This window comes from Coptis chinensis, chromosome 9 (assembly GCF_015680905.1).
Source record: "Coptis chinensis isolate HL-2020 chromosome 9, ASM1568090v1, whole genome shotgun sequence".
Taxonomy (NCBI): domain Eukaryota; kingdom Viridiplantae; phylum Streptophyta; class Magnoliopsida; order Ranunculales; family Ranunculaceae; genus Coptis; species Coptis chinensis.
The window spans coordinates 41,692,317-41,707,992 of record NC_141464.1 but is presented as its reverse complement, the minus strand read 5'-3'; the positions used below and the strand labels follow the sequence as shown (position 1 = coordinate 41,707,992).

The 15,676-nt window shown below is 38.5% G+C and overlaps 1 protein-coding gene across 1 annotated transcript; it reads right to left on the bottom strand.

Moving 5' to 3' along the window:
* Positions 1–4,728: 4,728 nt before the first annotated feature.
* On the bottom strand, positions 4,729–7,655 carry LOC147476071 (uncharacterized). Its single transcript, XM_086585623.1, has 4 exons — positions 7,396–7,655; positions 6,934–7,036; positions 6,176–6,842; positions 4,729–4,847 (listed from the first exon to the last, which is right to left on the bottom strand). Exons 1-4 carry the CDS (start codon positions 7,653–7,655, stop codon positions 4,729–4,731), a joined length of 1,149 nt encoding a protein of 382 aa, XP_086441749.1.
* Between the last annotated feature and the right edge of the window lie 8,021 nt (positions 7,656–15,676).

The window sequence follows — 15,676 nt, the reverse complement described above, 5'->3', positions numbered from 1 at the left end:
TGTTATTAGCAAATGGGGAAGAAAACTTACGGGGTAACTTGTCGGAACTATGTGCTTGGAGGACCTGGCCATTCAAAGAGACAGAATCATAAGTATAAAAAAAAAATGTTAGCTCAATAAGGCAAATGGGCAGGGGGAAAAATGAACCTCGTGGAAGAGAGGACAGAATTATGAACAACTGGCTGGTTATGAACTCATTCCGATAATGTATTTATAGGAGTTGAGGAGACCTTTCAATGACGATATATAGTGGGAAGGCATGGGTGGAAAGCTATTTAAAAACTGTTAAAGAAGTTGCTTAAAAACTTTAATTAGAGAAAGAGGAAAGGAACAGTTTTTTGGAGTGGGAGGGGAGACGAAGTGTATGGGCCAAGCATTAAGAACTGAAGTGTTGTGTTTTCATATAGGAACCCCGCAAAAGGCGGGAAATGATATATTGGCTCTGGCAGATTTTAAAAGACTGGGTGCCTAAGGTTTTCAGTTCATAAAAAAGAGTGTTTCTCCAACGCTAAAATTCTTTTGCTGATAAGCCCTATAAAACCACGCCGGGTAAATATGCCAAGTTAATTGACAATTCTTTTGGGTGTCTGTAACATGGGAAGTCGACGTTGCAAATCAGAAGCAAACCAATCTGGATAGAGGAACAAATGCGTGTGCATTCTCTAAATACTACGCTGGTTGTTTAAAGGTTTTAATTACCTAATAAATAGTCTTGAGTTATCGGTGCTTTCACAAAGGAGAGAGAGAGAATCTTGTGAAAAGAGAGTAGGTACTGAAAACATGCGAAGTAGTTTAAAGCCATTAAAATTGTGTTGAAGGTGCGAACTGAAAACTTAAGAAATAGTATAAAGACACCAGCATTTTGGTGAATATGTGCCTGAACATTGTCAACGAAACTAATAAAATGGTATGTGTGTTCCAGATTTTGTAACCTACCTATAAATTATGTTGGAAACCAATTAATTAGAAAGCTGTTGGTGTATACGTTATTTACCAAAAGAAGGCGTCTCAAACATGCCCAAAGCAGGTGCTTTATAAGAACGTCGATAGAATTACAATTGTTGAAGGTCTAAAAGGTTTCACGCATTCTTGAAGACATTCTTAGAAGTGAAGAACAAAACATGTACATGAGAACTGAGCAAGTTCAAGAAAACATTGCAACTTTGCTCGCAGGCAATTTTTATTACACATTACAAAGCACATGTGAAACCGAATGCTTGATCACCACGGTCCACCGTCCTGCTTTGGAACTTTGTTATCTAATACCCCCCAAAGTGTAAGACTTTGTTGAAGGAAGCATTTATGTAAGGATCCTTGTGCGACTTCTTTCCATAACTCTATAAAAGAACAAAAAATAATCGAACCATAGAAACTCCTGGACGCATACCTGTTTTAAAAAAGGGAAAGAACAAATGTGAGATTTAAAATACCCAAATGAATAAGAACACACCGTACCCGAGGCAAAATCCATTCAGGAGGCACAATTTAAAAGTTTTTCCTACAACAATTAACTAATTAACAATCGGTAACCTCGGCTAAACAAAAAAGAAAAGAAGAAGGAAAACCCTTGTATTAAAACCTCATGCGGGACTCCTATCTCCTCATGGATACCTTCCGCGATTCTGGCGTCCCTTATCACCTAAACATGGTTGCAGGCGATACTGACCACATAGGCGGTTTAAGTTCAATAAACAATTGTTTTAAGTGTCCTACAATTGATGTTTTCACATTTATGCGCTTCTTGGATCATTAAATTGGATATCATCCTTGGTGGTGACCAACATGGAACTCAGAAACACGGTTTCAATGCGTCCATATGTGGAAAAGATTCCCACGGAGAATAGAGGGCATAAAGAGAGACTTGACCCACACTAAAGTTTCTAGGAAAGAACGAACATGCATGTTTACCTACACAACTTGATCCACTGCATAGATCACAAATCCTCAAATAACAGGAAAAGCTAAAATCTGATGATTACTAACAATTCATGATATTTGAATTACGTTCTTAACTTTTTTTTGTTACGTTACAATGTCGCGTCATAGTCGGTCACAACTTGATATGGATTCAAATTGCCACAGTTTTTGCACTGTTACCATACATAATACATACACGATCACATAGTTGCAATAAGGGAAGTTGCAATGATAACCAATAAGGGATTGACAACTCCATTTTAAACAAATTTCATAAAAAGCCATTATGTGATAATCTAATAACACTTCTAAGAACGCAATGTACCTCTTATTCACAATGACGATCTTTCGCAAAAAAAATTCCAATTCTTTTGGGTGCTTCTACTGAGTAAGATTTGACCAACAATCTAGTCTAACTTTGTGTGATAGCCCCCAATGAACGCCTTCAATGACACTAAAGATTCAGCAAGGTAATTGGTAGTTCTACGGGACAGTTGGGACATTTCCCACCAAAGGATCCCCACGACCCAAACGTTTTTATGTTTCTATCATGTAAACCTTACTATTTTCTTATATAAAGATGCGTGAGAGAAGGCTGAAATGAATCAAGGGACATACTCTTTTTTTTTCCAAAATTTATTCTTCATTAACATTAATATAATTTTACTTGAACACACGACAACCATGCTTCTTTAGAGATTCAGAATATGACAATGATGCTAATAAATATTTTTTTTTGATAATTAATGCTAATAAATATTAATTATAGTAGCTCCAGTTTCTTACTTGTTGAGACTGAAGATCAGATGGTGAAGGTCGAAACATGATTGGATCGAATCCATGCACTTGCTTTCAAGACTTCTCTCTCGTGGTAATTGTCCCCGGATAATCCAGAATGCAAGATTCAATTTCATCCTCTGTAAAATCTCCCACAATACTCACCTGAAAGAAGACATTGATGGGGATCAAGGCAACAAAGGGGGATATATAGTTTTGAGATGATTCTGAAATACCTCCATATTATAACCGAAAAATTGATTTCAGGAAAGATTCTTCGTATGTCTTGAGTTCTTATGTACTAACCTTATGGTTACTGCTTGATGAATAGTGTCTAATGGGCCTTCTTAATTTTCCTCCAAATCACTGCTGTAGAGTTCTTATGTATAGTTAATTTTCTTAATTGTGGTGGAAGACTGATCTAACGTCCAGAAAAAGGATCAAACAGGAAGTTACCATTGTGATTTGCCATTCTCAAATAGCCTTGGGCTGATTCATAGCAGAAACTCCGACTTGCTAACTTTGGCAGCTTAAGATTATAGATTGTACCTTCTGAGAGACTTAAGAACATTCTAGTTTGTGCAGTTTCATCGCGAGATATCATTAACCATGGAAGTCGATTGAGTCCATGAAGGTAGTGTATGTGCTCTACTGCAATGGACCTCCATGCATGACAAACTATAGGAAAACGGATATAATCTCTCAGACATAGTCTACGCAAAATCATCTTCTTCGTTGGTCACCTTATTGCAACTTCCTTTTTTTTTTGTTATAACTCGATTCCCATATCACCTCTAAAAAAAATGACATGAATCCATGAAAAAAAAGGCAGCATAGCACTTGGTCACATGAACCAAGAACAAATAGAAAAGAAACCGGCCTCATATTTCCTTCATGAGTTCATCTCCTCTGGCAATCTGGGAAACAATCAGGGGCAACAAAAATTGATTAAAAATAAAATTCTGGAATGTGATTTTCAAATAAAAAACGTTCTAGCTAGCAAAAAGTGTGAATCTACCAATGGCCTTCAATGCATAATAACATCAGAACGTGTACAAAGTTCAGAGATGCTTAATCTGAAAAAATATATTAAATTTAATCCACGTGCTTAATCTGAAAAAGTATCTGCAGTATTCTTCTCAAGAAGATCAAATTACAATTTTAGGCTTTCCGAGAAATCTGAAAATAGACAATGAAAATCTTCAGAGATTCACCCATTTAGGAACTCATTACCTACAAAAAAGAAGAACAAAATAATGCAGAATAGCATCAGAACGTGTACAAAGTTCAGAGATGCTTAATCTGAAAAAAAACAACCAAATCTAATCCACGCGCTTAATCTGAAAAAGTACCTGCAATATTCTTCTCAAGAAGATCAAATTACGATTTGAGGCTTTCCGAGAAATTTGAAAATAGACAATGAAAATCTTCAGAGATTCACCCATTTAGGAACTCATTACCTACAAATCATTTAAACATATAGGCCCCAGATCCCAAACTAAGGAGGTAGCATGCGTATTTAGAGACCTGATAGTTTATAGGCTTCCAGATACTGACTTGCAGCTACCTGATGCTGCTTGATCAATGTAAACCGATGCCCTAAAATGACTATTGGTGCCACACACACTCTGGATCTGAACGCATCATTATATTCAAAAACTTAGAGAATAATTTTTCAAGTCACTCTTCAACTTAACTTTGTAATAGTAGTTCCAGGCACTAATACATTTGGGATTTCTCTGAATAGTGGCCTCTGCCTCTGGATGCACATCGGTTGCATCAGTGGCAATAGATGCTATTTGAGTTTCAAGTATCTCAAGCTCCTCTTTCTTCTCAATCGATGGTGTATTAGATGCCACTTTTCGTGTATCTTTAATAACTTTGAATGTTTCTAAGTACAGCCCCAAGGATGCCAATGTTTTGCATAGGTCTATTATAAGTTGGTAATGTTCGTAGTCCTTCATAAGATTTGGCAAGGACGGCTCAATTATTGTTGGCCGTGTAGATTCTTCATCCGAATCATCATTGTACCATTCACCTTGTGGCCGGTACCGCATCTCTTATTTCTTCCTTCAAAGCTTTCCTTTCTTGAAGTGATCTCTTTCCTCTTGCAGCTTTCAATAACGCAACAGGAGCTGCTAGTGGCCTAAGACCTTGAAATATGAAACAATCTTGATGGTCATCTAATACTTTAACTTTTTCAAAAAGTGTTATTTTCGGAAGCCTATTTTTGGGTCTAATTGTTTTGGCCGCATGTTCAACTCTCAAAGTTTCAAAAATAAGTGGAAAGATTGGATGGCAGCCTAAAAAAGAAAATTACCATCTTTCCTTGGAACAGCTAAGATAACTACTACTTCAGCAGCAATGAGGTCAGCTTGTTCCACATATTGTGTGCCCTAAATTTTTTCCTTAAAAGTAGCGACTCGTTGTTGTAACTCTTGCGACAACCATGCTTCCTATCAAAAGCAGTATCTAAAGTTAACTTAGTATATGCTAGATATTAGAATACAGTCTTGCATAATATAAATATAGACCATAAATCAAAAGGGTTGAGCAGTAGTATGGAAGAAATGCCCTCTGTATAAGGAGGCTTCATGGGAATGAAGCATTGTTCATACCATTTAGATAAATGCTTTGCAGGTTACTATACAGCAATCACCGACAGGTTTTGCAAATGATAACATTATATATTGTATATAACAGTGCAAAAATCTATATAGAATAATCTATCATCAGAACCTATTAACCCACCCACATAGCATATAGGTCAATGGGCCATACTACAACTCCTGACTTATCTCCTAATAAGCTAAAGCGCCTGTATTGGCAATTCACATACATTGATATGTGGAAAATTTTGAGTGTTAGTTGATATGTGGTATGTGAAAAGATGTGGTATAATATATTTCTTGAATGGCATCTACAATTGAACAATGTGAAAACCACTCGATTGTGAACAATACCAAGACATATTTCTGTATCATTTAACGGTGTTATTAATAGTTTCTCATAAAACTAAAATGACAAAAAAAACATCATACTTGAAACCCGATTTATGTGTTGTGCCTAATAAATGATCGGATAATTTTGTAGGGCTCGAAAGCAAGCAAGGAAAAGGACACAGAACTACTGAAGTTGTCATTATTTAGTAACTTGATGCACTATGCAGATTACAAAGATGCTTTCCCTAATAAGCAAAATGTGAGAAGTGGGATGAGGAAGGGGAAACCAACTTCAACATAAATAACAACTTCTAGAATAATCGAAGACAATTTAGCATAAGTTCATTACAATAGAACTTATGGGTACACGATATTGGTGGTACATCTAGAAGAGTTTGGTGGATGGACTACACTAATTCTCTTCGAAGATGTGCACCTGGAGAGTGCCACGTATAGTTATCCATGGCTGAATACAGGAGTTCGTAAATCTATCCCAACATACTTCACTGACTGCCCTTGGGATTTATTTATTGTCATACCGTACGCAAGTCTAACTGGAAACTGGTGGCGTGTCATTGGGACGGCTAGCTCTGTAGATGAAGGGGTCAAAGAGATCCTAGGTAGAAGTGCTGGCTCGCCTACGTGTTCCCCGGTTATAATGATTGCTTTAATCACTTTAAGGGCACATTGGAGAACAATCAGGCATGTTCCATTGCAAAGGCCAGCTTTGGGACCAATGTTTCTGAGCAACATAATTGGGCACCCAAGTTTCAACTTGAGCCTGAAAGGAGGTAAACTGGATGGGTCAAGCGAGTTAAGGAACTCAGTTGGATAGTCGCCAACAGGTGCAGGAGACTTATCACGGCTTTTCCTTTCATTTGATTGAGAGTCAACAACATCTGGAGTTGAGTTGGTTGTTTTCCCTTTTTTTGTGGACGTAGATTTACAATCAGTATCAACAGCTTTATCTGTAGCCAAATATTCGAGAACTTCGCCAGGAAACAAACGCAAGGCCATGTCATTAATATCCTTGACATCATCGTTCCTTGCAGCTAGAATAGTACGTTCTCTTAGGAATTCTGGTGTAGACGTGCCCTCCTCGTCCAACTTCGGGGTATCTGAGAGAGAATTAGGTGTTAATGCGAGATAAATGCGGTTTGTATATACCGATGGCAGCTCAACTGTTTCTTCTAGATTTGTGCCTATCTACACGATCACTTAAAAGTAAAGTGCTTAGTTCAACGTTAAGTATTTGCGGAAGCAACATTTCAAAGGCAATGTTGTCATAAGTATTTACCTCGGTAAGATAGGTTCCAAAGTCAATGTTGTCTACATCCGACATGTCCAGGCGCATGTTTTGAAATAGATGCAAAACTTCCACATGCCTCCAGAGTTGAGACCTACGCAAAGATGCAGCAACAAAATCTTCACGGACCCCTTTTGGTATAACGGGCAATGTTTGCCGGAAATCCCCTCCTAGAATAACGGTTATGCCACCGATTTTTTTTTTTGTTTTCATAGATATCTTGAAGCGACCGATCAACGGCTTCAACGTAATATCTATGTTACATGGGGACTTCATCCCAAATAATAAATTTTGCCTCTCTAAAAAGTCTGGCCAGCAATGAATCTTTGCCAAACCCACACATGGTGTCGTTGAAGACGTTTAAGGGCAAACTAAATGTCGAGTGAGCAGTGCGGCCCCTAGACAATATCAAAGATGCAATTCTAGAGGAAGCCACCATTATAACGATATTACCAATACAACGACATGACGCTGCAATCGTATTGTACAGGAATGTCTTCCCTGTGCCCGCAACTCCATTCAAGAAAAAAAATCTTCCCTTGAGCATTGTGTACGGATTCTGTCACCGCATTAAAAGCATTGCGTTGCTCTTTATTGAGATGACTAATATTAGCATCAGTTGACTCTTGTAAGCCCTGATGGTTTAGCTGCTGATGCTCCCAAATGAGTATGTTTCCAACAACACGGCTCCAATCTTCCTTTGGTAGGGGCATGTCAGGGAAATTCGATAGATTCTTCCCACTTTCTTATAGCAGCTATTCCAACAAAAACAAACCGTAGTCTATAACTCAGGCCTCAAATGGATTCCCTATAAGAAACTTAGTTTTCATCCTGTGCCGAAGGTCATCACATATATTAACGGAAAATCTATTCCACAATACTTCTGGATGCGTTGGAGAGCACTCTGTTAGGATAATGCTGAACAATCGGAGCAGCTGATACCCAATCCATATGCAAGATGCCTCCTGCAAACATTGGCTCCACTCTTGGTCATCTTCCAATAGCCCTCGTGCAATACATGCTTCCTTAAACGTACTGTATGGAACACCGTCCACCAATTTAAGTGATGTGAATGATGTGGGCCCTTTAACAACGATTAGCAGCATGCGTAGATAAAAACGCTCGGCATTAGGTTTTTCAAAAAACATTCGGCCAATAGCGAAACAACTATCTCGACTCCTAAGTGTCCATTTTTTAAAACCCCTGTTGTAAACGAAGGCTCCAGGTATCTCTGGATAAGTGAACACTCGGGCTTTTGGATTTTCGGCACAACATTTAAAGAATGCGGTTAGAGTTGATTGTTGATGTTCAGCTCGAGCGAGAATTTCATCCAGTGGTTCAGTTGGGTTGTACAGAACCCGATGCATCCAGGCAAACTGTATTGCTAAGTTTAACAACGTTGGGTACCTCTTGGTGCATGTTAAACTCTAAGCCGCTGCCGGATGACTTCACGTGGGCGATATACCTCGCGTTGATGTATTGTTATATCTCATCATTTGCTCCAGTTAACACCATGGTTGTTTTGTCAAAACCCTTGTAAATGTATTTATGGATATATTTGACTGCCCGAACTGATGCACACACTTCAACATTAATGTGGCAATCAAACAGCTCAGATAGGTACGGATTATATGGAGCTACATTTTGGTTGGTCACTTTATGTTTCTTGCGCTTGTACTCAATGCCAGTGTTGCGACGCATATAAAGCGGGTATCCTTCTTGATCCATCGTTGTTTTCTCAGCAAATTCCCGGGTATTAGAACCTACAACGACCATCTTGCATGCAGGGCACTTTTGGATATTCAGAACCACACGGACTATGAATCATACATTTCATAACTGTTTGAAAGAGAGCAAGTTGAGTGTCAAGATTTGGAATCTCAGCAGAAACAATTCGATCAACTTGTTCAGTGGTACGAACCTTGTCTTCGTGTTGTAGGAATATGAGAGCGTGCATATGTGGAAGGCCACGCTTTTGGAATTCAATGGTGTAAACATGTGCGACCGCATGACCGAAAATGTATTTCTTGGTGATTTCATCCATTATTGCTCTACGCTTCATCTCAAAAGCACGCGCCACTATCGTTGGTTTATCATTCGATTTTTTATGTTTTTTAAGCTCCGTTAGAACTTCAGGCCAATTCGGATTCGCAATTGCTATAAGAAAAACATTCAGATGTTTATGGTAGTGTGTGATGGCCATTGAATCTTGGTAAATTTCGTACATATGCCTTGGACTGCCTATATAAGATGATGGCAGGATAACACGCTGCCCAACTTGGCTTGGATGCAGGCCCTATGCTGCAATATCTATTAATCCCTGGTATAACTCTGCACGAATCTGAGCTTGTCGATCTCTGAGAAAATGCACGCAATTCTGGTCTGTTGCAGCCCAAGCATCGACTAAAAATTGTTGGCCTAGGGTGCCCGCGTTCAAAATAGGGGAATACTCTGATGCGCGATCAAACATATGATAGGCATAGTATTGCACTTGTGTCAAACACACATCGGTGGGACAATTGTTAACGACGTTCCACTGACGTAGGTCAGGAGACCAACCGAGATCCCCTCACGGAAAGAGAAGAACATAATGGAGGGGCGAATACACGGGGTTACACTCGCTGATCCTTTCTAACCCACCTTCTTGCAAGCGAAGAACAATATCTCACATGCTATCAAACGTACTCCCCTCTCCTTGCAAAATCACAGCTATCTCTGTTGTGGATGGAAAGTTGTAGCGACGCTGGTCACTCCTAGAGCTATAATGCAATCAGGCCGGGACATTGTTATTTGGAGAATCACTTGTATTCAAAATCTCAAAAGCATTCATATACAACTTGTAAAAGTTGTTGTTTTGGATAAGAGTGTCCTGAATGATGCTCAAAACGTCCTTTGATAGTTGAGGGTTCCTACGAAGACGATGATTCAAAGCCTCGTTTCCATCATAAAAGTAAAGTTGTGAATAGACGGGATCCCTGCCTAGAGATGGAAGGAGTGACCCGACTCTGTGGTAGAGTTCTCCATGGATGACAAATGATTGTGGGCCACGTCCACTCAATACGCGTTGGTCCGGATCCACACCAAGGCTTGTAAAAGCATTATATGCACGAATGTGCTCACGGAATGACACTACGCGTCTATCATTTCCTTCGTATAGTGAGTGGAGAGCAGGTGGCAATGGCGATAGCAAGGGCAGCCTGACTTTCCCTTGTAAACAACACATCCCAAATTTAGGGTTTTTTTTGGATGAATGTGTCAATTTCTCAGCCATCCAGTGAAGAGCTGAACAATGTGGGCAACACACATCCATCCGTCCCAGATAGTGGCGTCCTTCTGGCAAATCAGTCAACGGTTTCGCGAGGAGATTTGTTGCAACGCCTTCGCTTAGGCAGACCGAATCAAATGAATTCCTCATTTCAACCCCAAATGCATCTCCAGCGGTACAATTAGCTCTTTCGTTGCATCGTTCAAATGGGGTACTATACACGAAAAAGTATTTAGTGCATAAGTTTTCTCCAAAGTAGCATAAAGCTTTGAGGGGGCAATCCGAATGGAAGAGAAAATATGTACTTAAAGAATTTTAAGGAGGATGATCTTTTTTGACTAACACACACGGGTGGATCAAAGGTGCTAACATCCTTAATTTGTTCTCGGAAAAGAACTTCATTCTCTCGTGTGCAGTCCCCTTTAGATGATGACCCAACCAAATACGTGATAATGTAATGCCGTGGTTGCGGAGCCAAATCATAAATGATGTCCTTCCCATTTTTTTTATTTCTATTTTGCGCTGATGGGGAACCCTCAACGACAGGTGCGTAGCAATGGGGCCAATAAGTTGATGGTGGCACACAGCCGCGCTTAATTAAAGTTGAGCTAGGAAGGCGGGCCATTTTGTCTCTGTTGCTTCGGACACGGCGTGCTAGTGTCTTTCGGTTAGGTGTCACAGTTGGGCTCAAATGGATGCGAATATCTTTAGATGGTAGTTGCATTCCCTTAGATGTGGATGAAGATGAAAGGCGCTCTCTTTCCCTCCGAGCACGTTGTGCGATGGTGCGGCGAGAAAGCAAAGGAGGAGCATATCTTGGAGCAAGTTGGCGTTGGAGCTGCACTCGTGGCATTTCGTTGGAGCTTGCAACGGGCTTTGAACAGTAATCAATCGAAATTAGCACAGTTCAAACGGCACGCTATGATCGAAATTAAAGATGCTATGGTCGTAATAAGACATTGTATTAACAACGACACAATGATCAAATGTTTTTTTGGCTGTTTAAAAGCTGGGGAGGAAGCCACACGCAAAATGGGTTAATTAATAGGTTAAGGCAGCAAGTTCTCCCCAACCATTGGGTGTTATGCTTGTATAGTTTACGGTGGGAAAAAGAAAACTAAATGAATACATGTGTGGGGAATAAGCAAAAAAGCAAAATATATCATGCTCAAAAATATAAACGCACTTTCATTTCATTAATAGCTTCAGTGCGAAGCTGCGCCCACGCCCCGGATCGACGAACTTGTGAGCCCGACTACCGGCAAAAATAAAGAAAGCAGGCAGTTTATTGGTTGAGTTAGTAATGGGGATTAGATAAGCTAGCATCGGACAACACTTGACAATTGCGGAGATAAGAATTACACACATACCTCAACTTCTTTGACAATTCGACTTCGAATTTGGTTACGTATTGTTGCCCGGTAGATCTCCACACCCCCCTTCATAGTGAAAATGCAAGGACAACCTCAAAAACGCATTAAAAGAATTTATTTGTTCGAACTAATAACAAAGAAAGGGTCTAAAATTGCACCGTCTATGTGATACCTTGATTTCAAGAACCTTGTGCCCTTCAGTCGAGTCCTACATGTTTTTCTGAGAAGTCACAAAAGCAAGAATAAAAGCTAACCACAACTGACAAAAAAGTAAAGAAGTTAAATAAAAAGGTGAGGAGAAAGAAACCAAAGTCATCCTAAACTATCAGCACCATCGAAATGTAATGGAGACGAATCTGTCAACAAAGTTAGAAATGTGGTAACAACAAACAGGGAAATGTGGTGCCACTAGGGTCAAACAAAATGTCATAAATATAAAGACAGAACGTATGAATTAAAGTGTATCAAGAAAAGTCATGGTCGGTAAAAGCAAAAACAGAGCCGAAGCAAAAAAGAAGTCATTACATTTAGAAGGGTTTGATAACAATGTTATTCTTCTTAACTTCTTTGGGCAGCTGAGATCGAATTTTGCTGCGCATAGTCTCCCGAGAGAACTTGACGATGCACTAAATAGGAAAATGTAATGACAACCGCAAAACACGCTTAGAAGCAAAGTCGTATGAACACAACAAATCTAGGGGGGAAAACACACTCAAAGGCACTCCTAGACTTTTATGACTGTGTGCGCTTCCAATCGATCTAGACACACCCAAAGGGACTCCTTGACTTTTACGACCGCGTGCGATTCCAAGCGATCTAGCGTACATATGTAAGGAGACACAAAATAAGAATGAACACCAAGGAACTAAAAAGTGAAAAGAGAAAAGATAATAACAAAGAAAGAAAGAATAAAAAATTGACCAAAGCCCTTAAGTAGTACAGGAATAAAATGAAAAGGACATCTAAAAAGATGTGGTCTGAAAAAGAGCAGAGATTTTAAAAAAATAGTATAATACTTTTCTTCGTCTAGTTAAAGCACGGTACAGATAAAGAACGGTGCGTTCGTTTCTTTGCATGGTGTGGTACGGCGACCGAAAACAATAGGCAATGCAAATATCAAATACCAAAACTACATATACAAACAGATCCTAACTTTAATTAGAAAGCTCTGATTTGATATGTAATGTTTAAAGTACTTGAGGTTACTAAGGATTTTAAATAGTGTACGTTCTTAGAGATAGCCACAGGTAACCAATCTATAGCGAAAAGGAATTGCGTTCACTGTCAATTAAAATTTAACGATTAAAAAATAATAATAATAAAAGAAAGAAAGATAGATAAAACGTCCGACCACAAAGCCTGTACACCTCTAATCAAATGTTGCAGGCATGACTATAAATGGAAGAAGCACGCTGTAGGAAGCGACAGGATCAACAAACAAACAAAATCAACGGTAGGCATATTATCACTATGTATGTGTGCTGTGACACCAATTGCTTCCAATTTATTTATTTATTTATTTTTATCAGGAAATAGTAAATGGTGGAATTGGTATAAACAAACCCTTATAAAATTTGTAGGGAGAAACGATAGCTACAAATAGAATAAATCAATGAGTGTACCATAGTGCATGGTTAGGAAGGTGGTTAATTAATTTCCCACATACATAAGAAAGAGTGTACAAAGCTTTGATTTCGCGAAAGCTTCTCAGTTGGAGTTGGGTAGTCTAACCGATCTGAGATAGGGAAAAACAAATATAAGATCAGAAAGTGGAGTTTGCTTACCAGGCGGCACTATTTATGAAGAACTATCGTGGCATAAGCTTAAGGGAAGAAGACAACGACTTGAATCTTTTAGGCATGAGAAAGAATATACATTGGAAGAAGCAGTCTGGAGACGGCGAAGACGCGAAGAGTTAAAGTACGGTACAGGTAAAGAATGGTGCGTTCATTTTTTTGCTTAGTGTGGTACGGCGACCGAAAACAATAGGCAATGCAAATATCAAATACCAAAACTACATATACAAACAGACCCTAATCCCAATTAGAAAACTTTGATTTGATATGTAATGTTAAAATTACTTGAGGTTACTAAGGGTTTTAAATAGTGTACGTTCTTAGAGACAGACACAGGTGACCAATCTATAGTGAAAAGGAATTGTAAACTGTCAATTAAAATATAATGAAAAAAAAAAATAATAATAAAAGAAAGAAAGAAAGATAAGACGTCCGACCACAAAACTTGTACACCTCTAATCAAATGTTGCAAGCGTGACTATAAATAGAGAAGCACGCTGTAGGAAGCGACATGATCAACAAAAAAAAAAAAATCAACTGTAGGCATATTATCACTATGTATGTGTGCTATGACACCAATTGCTTCCTATTTTTTTTTTTTTTTCATGAAATAGTAAACGATGGAATTGGTATAAACGAACCCTTATAAAATCTGTTGGGAGAAACGATAGCTGCAAATAGAATAAATCAATGAGTGTACCATAGTTCATGGTTAGGAAGGTGGTTAATCAATTTCCCACATACATAAGAAAGAGTGTACAAACCTTTGATTTCGTGAAAGCTTCTCAGTTGGAGTAGGGTAGTCCAACCGATCTGAGATAGGAAAAAACCAAATATAAGATCAGAAAGTGGAGTTTGCTCACCATGCGGCACAATTTATGAAGAACTATCGGGGCACAAGCTTAAGGGAAGAAGACAACGACTTGAATCTTTCAGGCATGAGAAAGAATATACATTGGAAGAAGCAGTCTGGAGACGGCGAAGAGTTAAAGGTTTTTTTTTTGTTTAATTGAGCTATTATAAACAATATATGGAGAAGAAGAGGAGCCAAAGTGGGCGACTGATATTTGATTGGCACTTGGTAATTCGTTGTAAAAGAAATGATTCACCAAGCAACGTAAATAATTTCATGAGCGAAAGGGGCGTTGGCATTAAAGTTCAAGAATCAAATAAGGGTAGTAAGACCAAATAAACAGTAAGAAATAAACTAAATCAAGAAGTCATATAGAGAGCATTTTCTACACGCAGCATCATTGCACCAAGCATAATGTTAGCAAAAGTTCCAACGTTTAAGTATGTGTACGTATGCAAAGTTTTAAAATTCCACAAATAACCATAAAGTTTTTTTTGCACAAAATAAAGAGGTCAAAATTAGAAAAATCACCAAAAAGGTAATAATAATAAAAAATAATATACACACAGTACTACACTTAGATTCCATCCATCCAATTTCAGCTCCTAAGACAATCCAATAAGCCTCAGTGTATAATTAGCTCTTGACCAACATGAATTATTGACGCTGAAAGGATTCATTTAACATACAATGAACACCGTATCAATTTTAGTACATAAAATCCTCTACCATAAGGATTCTAGGAAACTGACGTATCCATTTGCTTATGCACACTTATCATTAAGGATAAACCACAACCTATCTAGTCACATTCACATTTTGCAAGAAAATCCAAATCTCACCTTAGAGTAATGATTGCAAGAAACAAAATGTGTAGTTATAAGGAAGGAATGTTACCCAAATTGGTTGAGTCAAGAGCTTAATTCAGTAATCTCGCACTCAACCTGCAAATTGTGGAGCAAAGATTAACACTACACGTGCTGAAGTAAAAAATTCAGTTGTTGAAGTAATAAGTGCAACCACGAAAAAAACTATCAAGTGAAAAAAAGGAAACGCAGACCGAGCGAAGGGTTTTTGCAAGTTTGGAGAAAACGAAAGGCTCTTTTTTGGGTTTAATTTCACTAATTAATACCTAATCGCATTTTAGAAGATAGAGAACTGAAGGGTTTATGGGAAAAAAATATGGTTTATTGTTCCCACACGTGTTGATGAGGGTGATCAAAAGCTAGTTGTTGATGAGATAGAACACAATCTATTATATCGCCATCAGGACTCTACAGCAACAGCAAATTGATCAACTCTCTAGAGTAATTGAGGGTGATCAAAATCTAATTTGGATATATTCTACTGTTTTTGCCTACCCAGTGTCCTTTTATTTTGTACATTTAAGTGTCGAGAAAACAAATTGGTGTCGAAAGGTTGTGATGCCATTGTTCTCTGTGGCGTG

Bases quoted from the DNA above. Each gene is read 5' to 3' on its own strand.
- LOC147476071 (XM_086585623.1), bottom strand. From the start codon at position 7,655: ATGCCCCTACCAAAGGAAGATTGGAGCCGTGTTGTTGGAAACATACTC. The intron at 7,037-7,395 runs GTAATATCGTTA...ATCTTTGCGTAG, and splicing joins AGCGTCATGTCGTTGTATTG to GTCTCAACTCTGGAGGCATG. The intron at 4,848-6,175 runs GTATGACAATAA...TCATATTTCAAG, and splicing joins TCCAGTTAGACTTGCGTACG to GTCTTAGGCCACTAGCAGCT.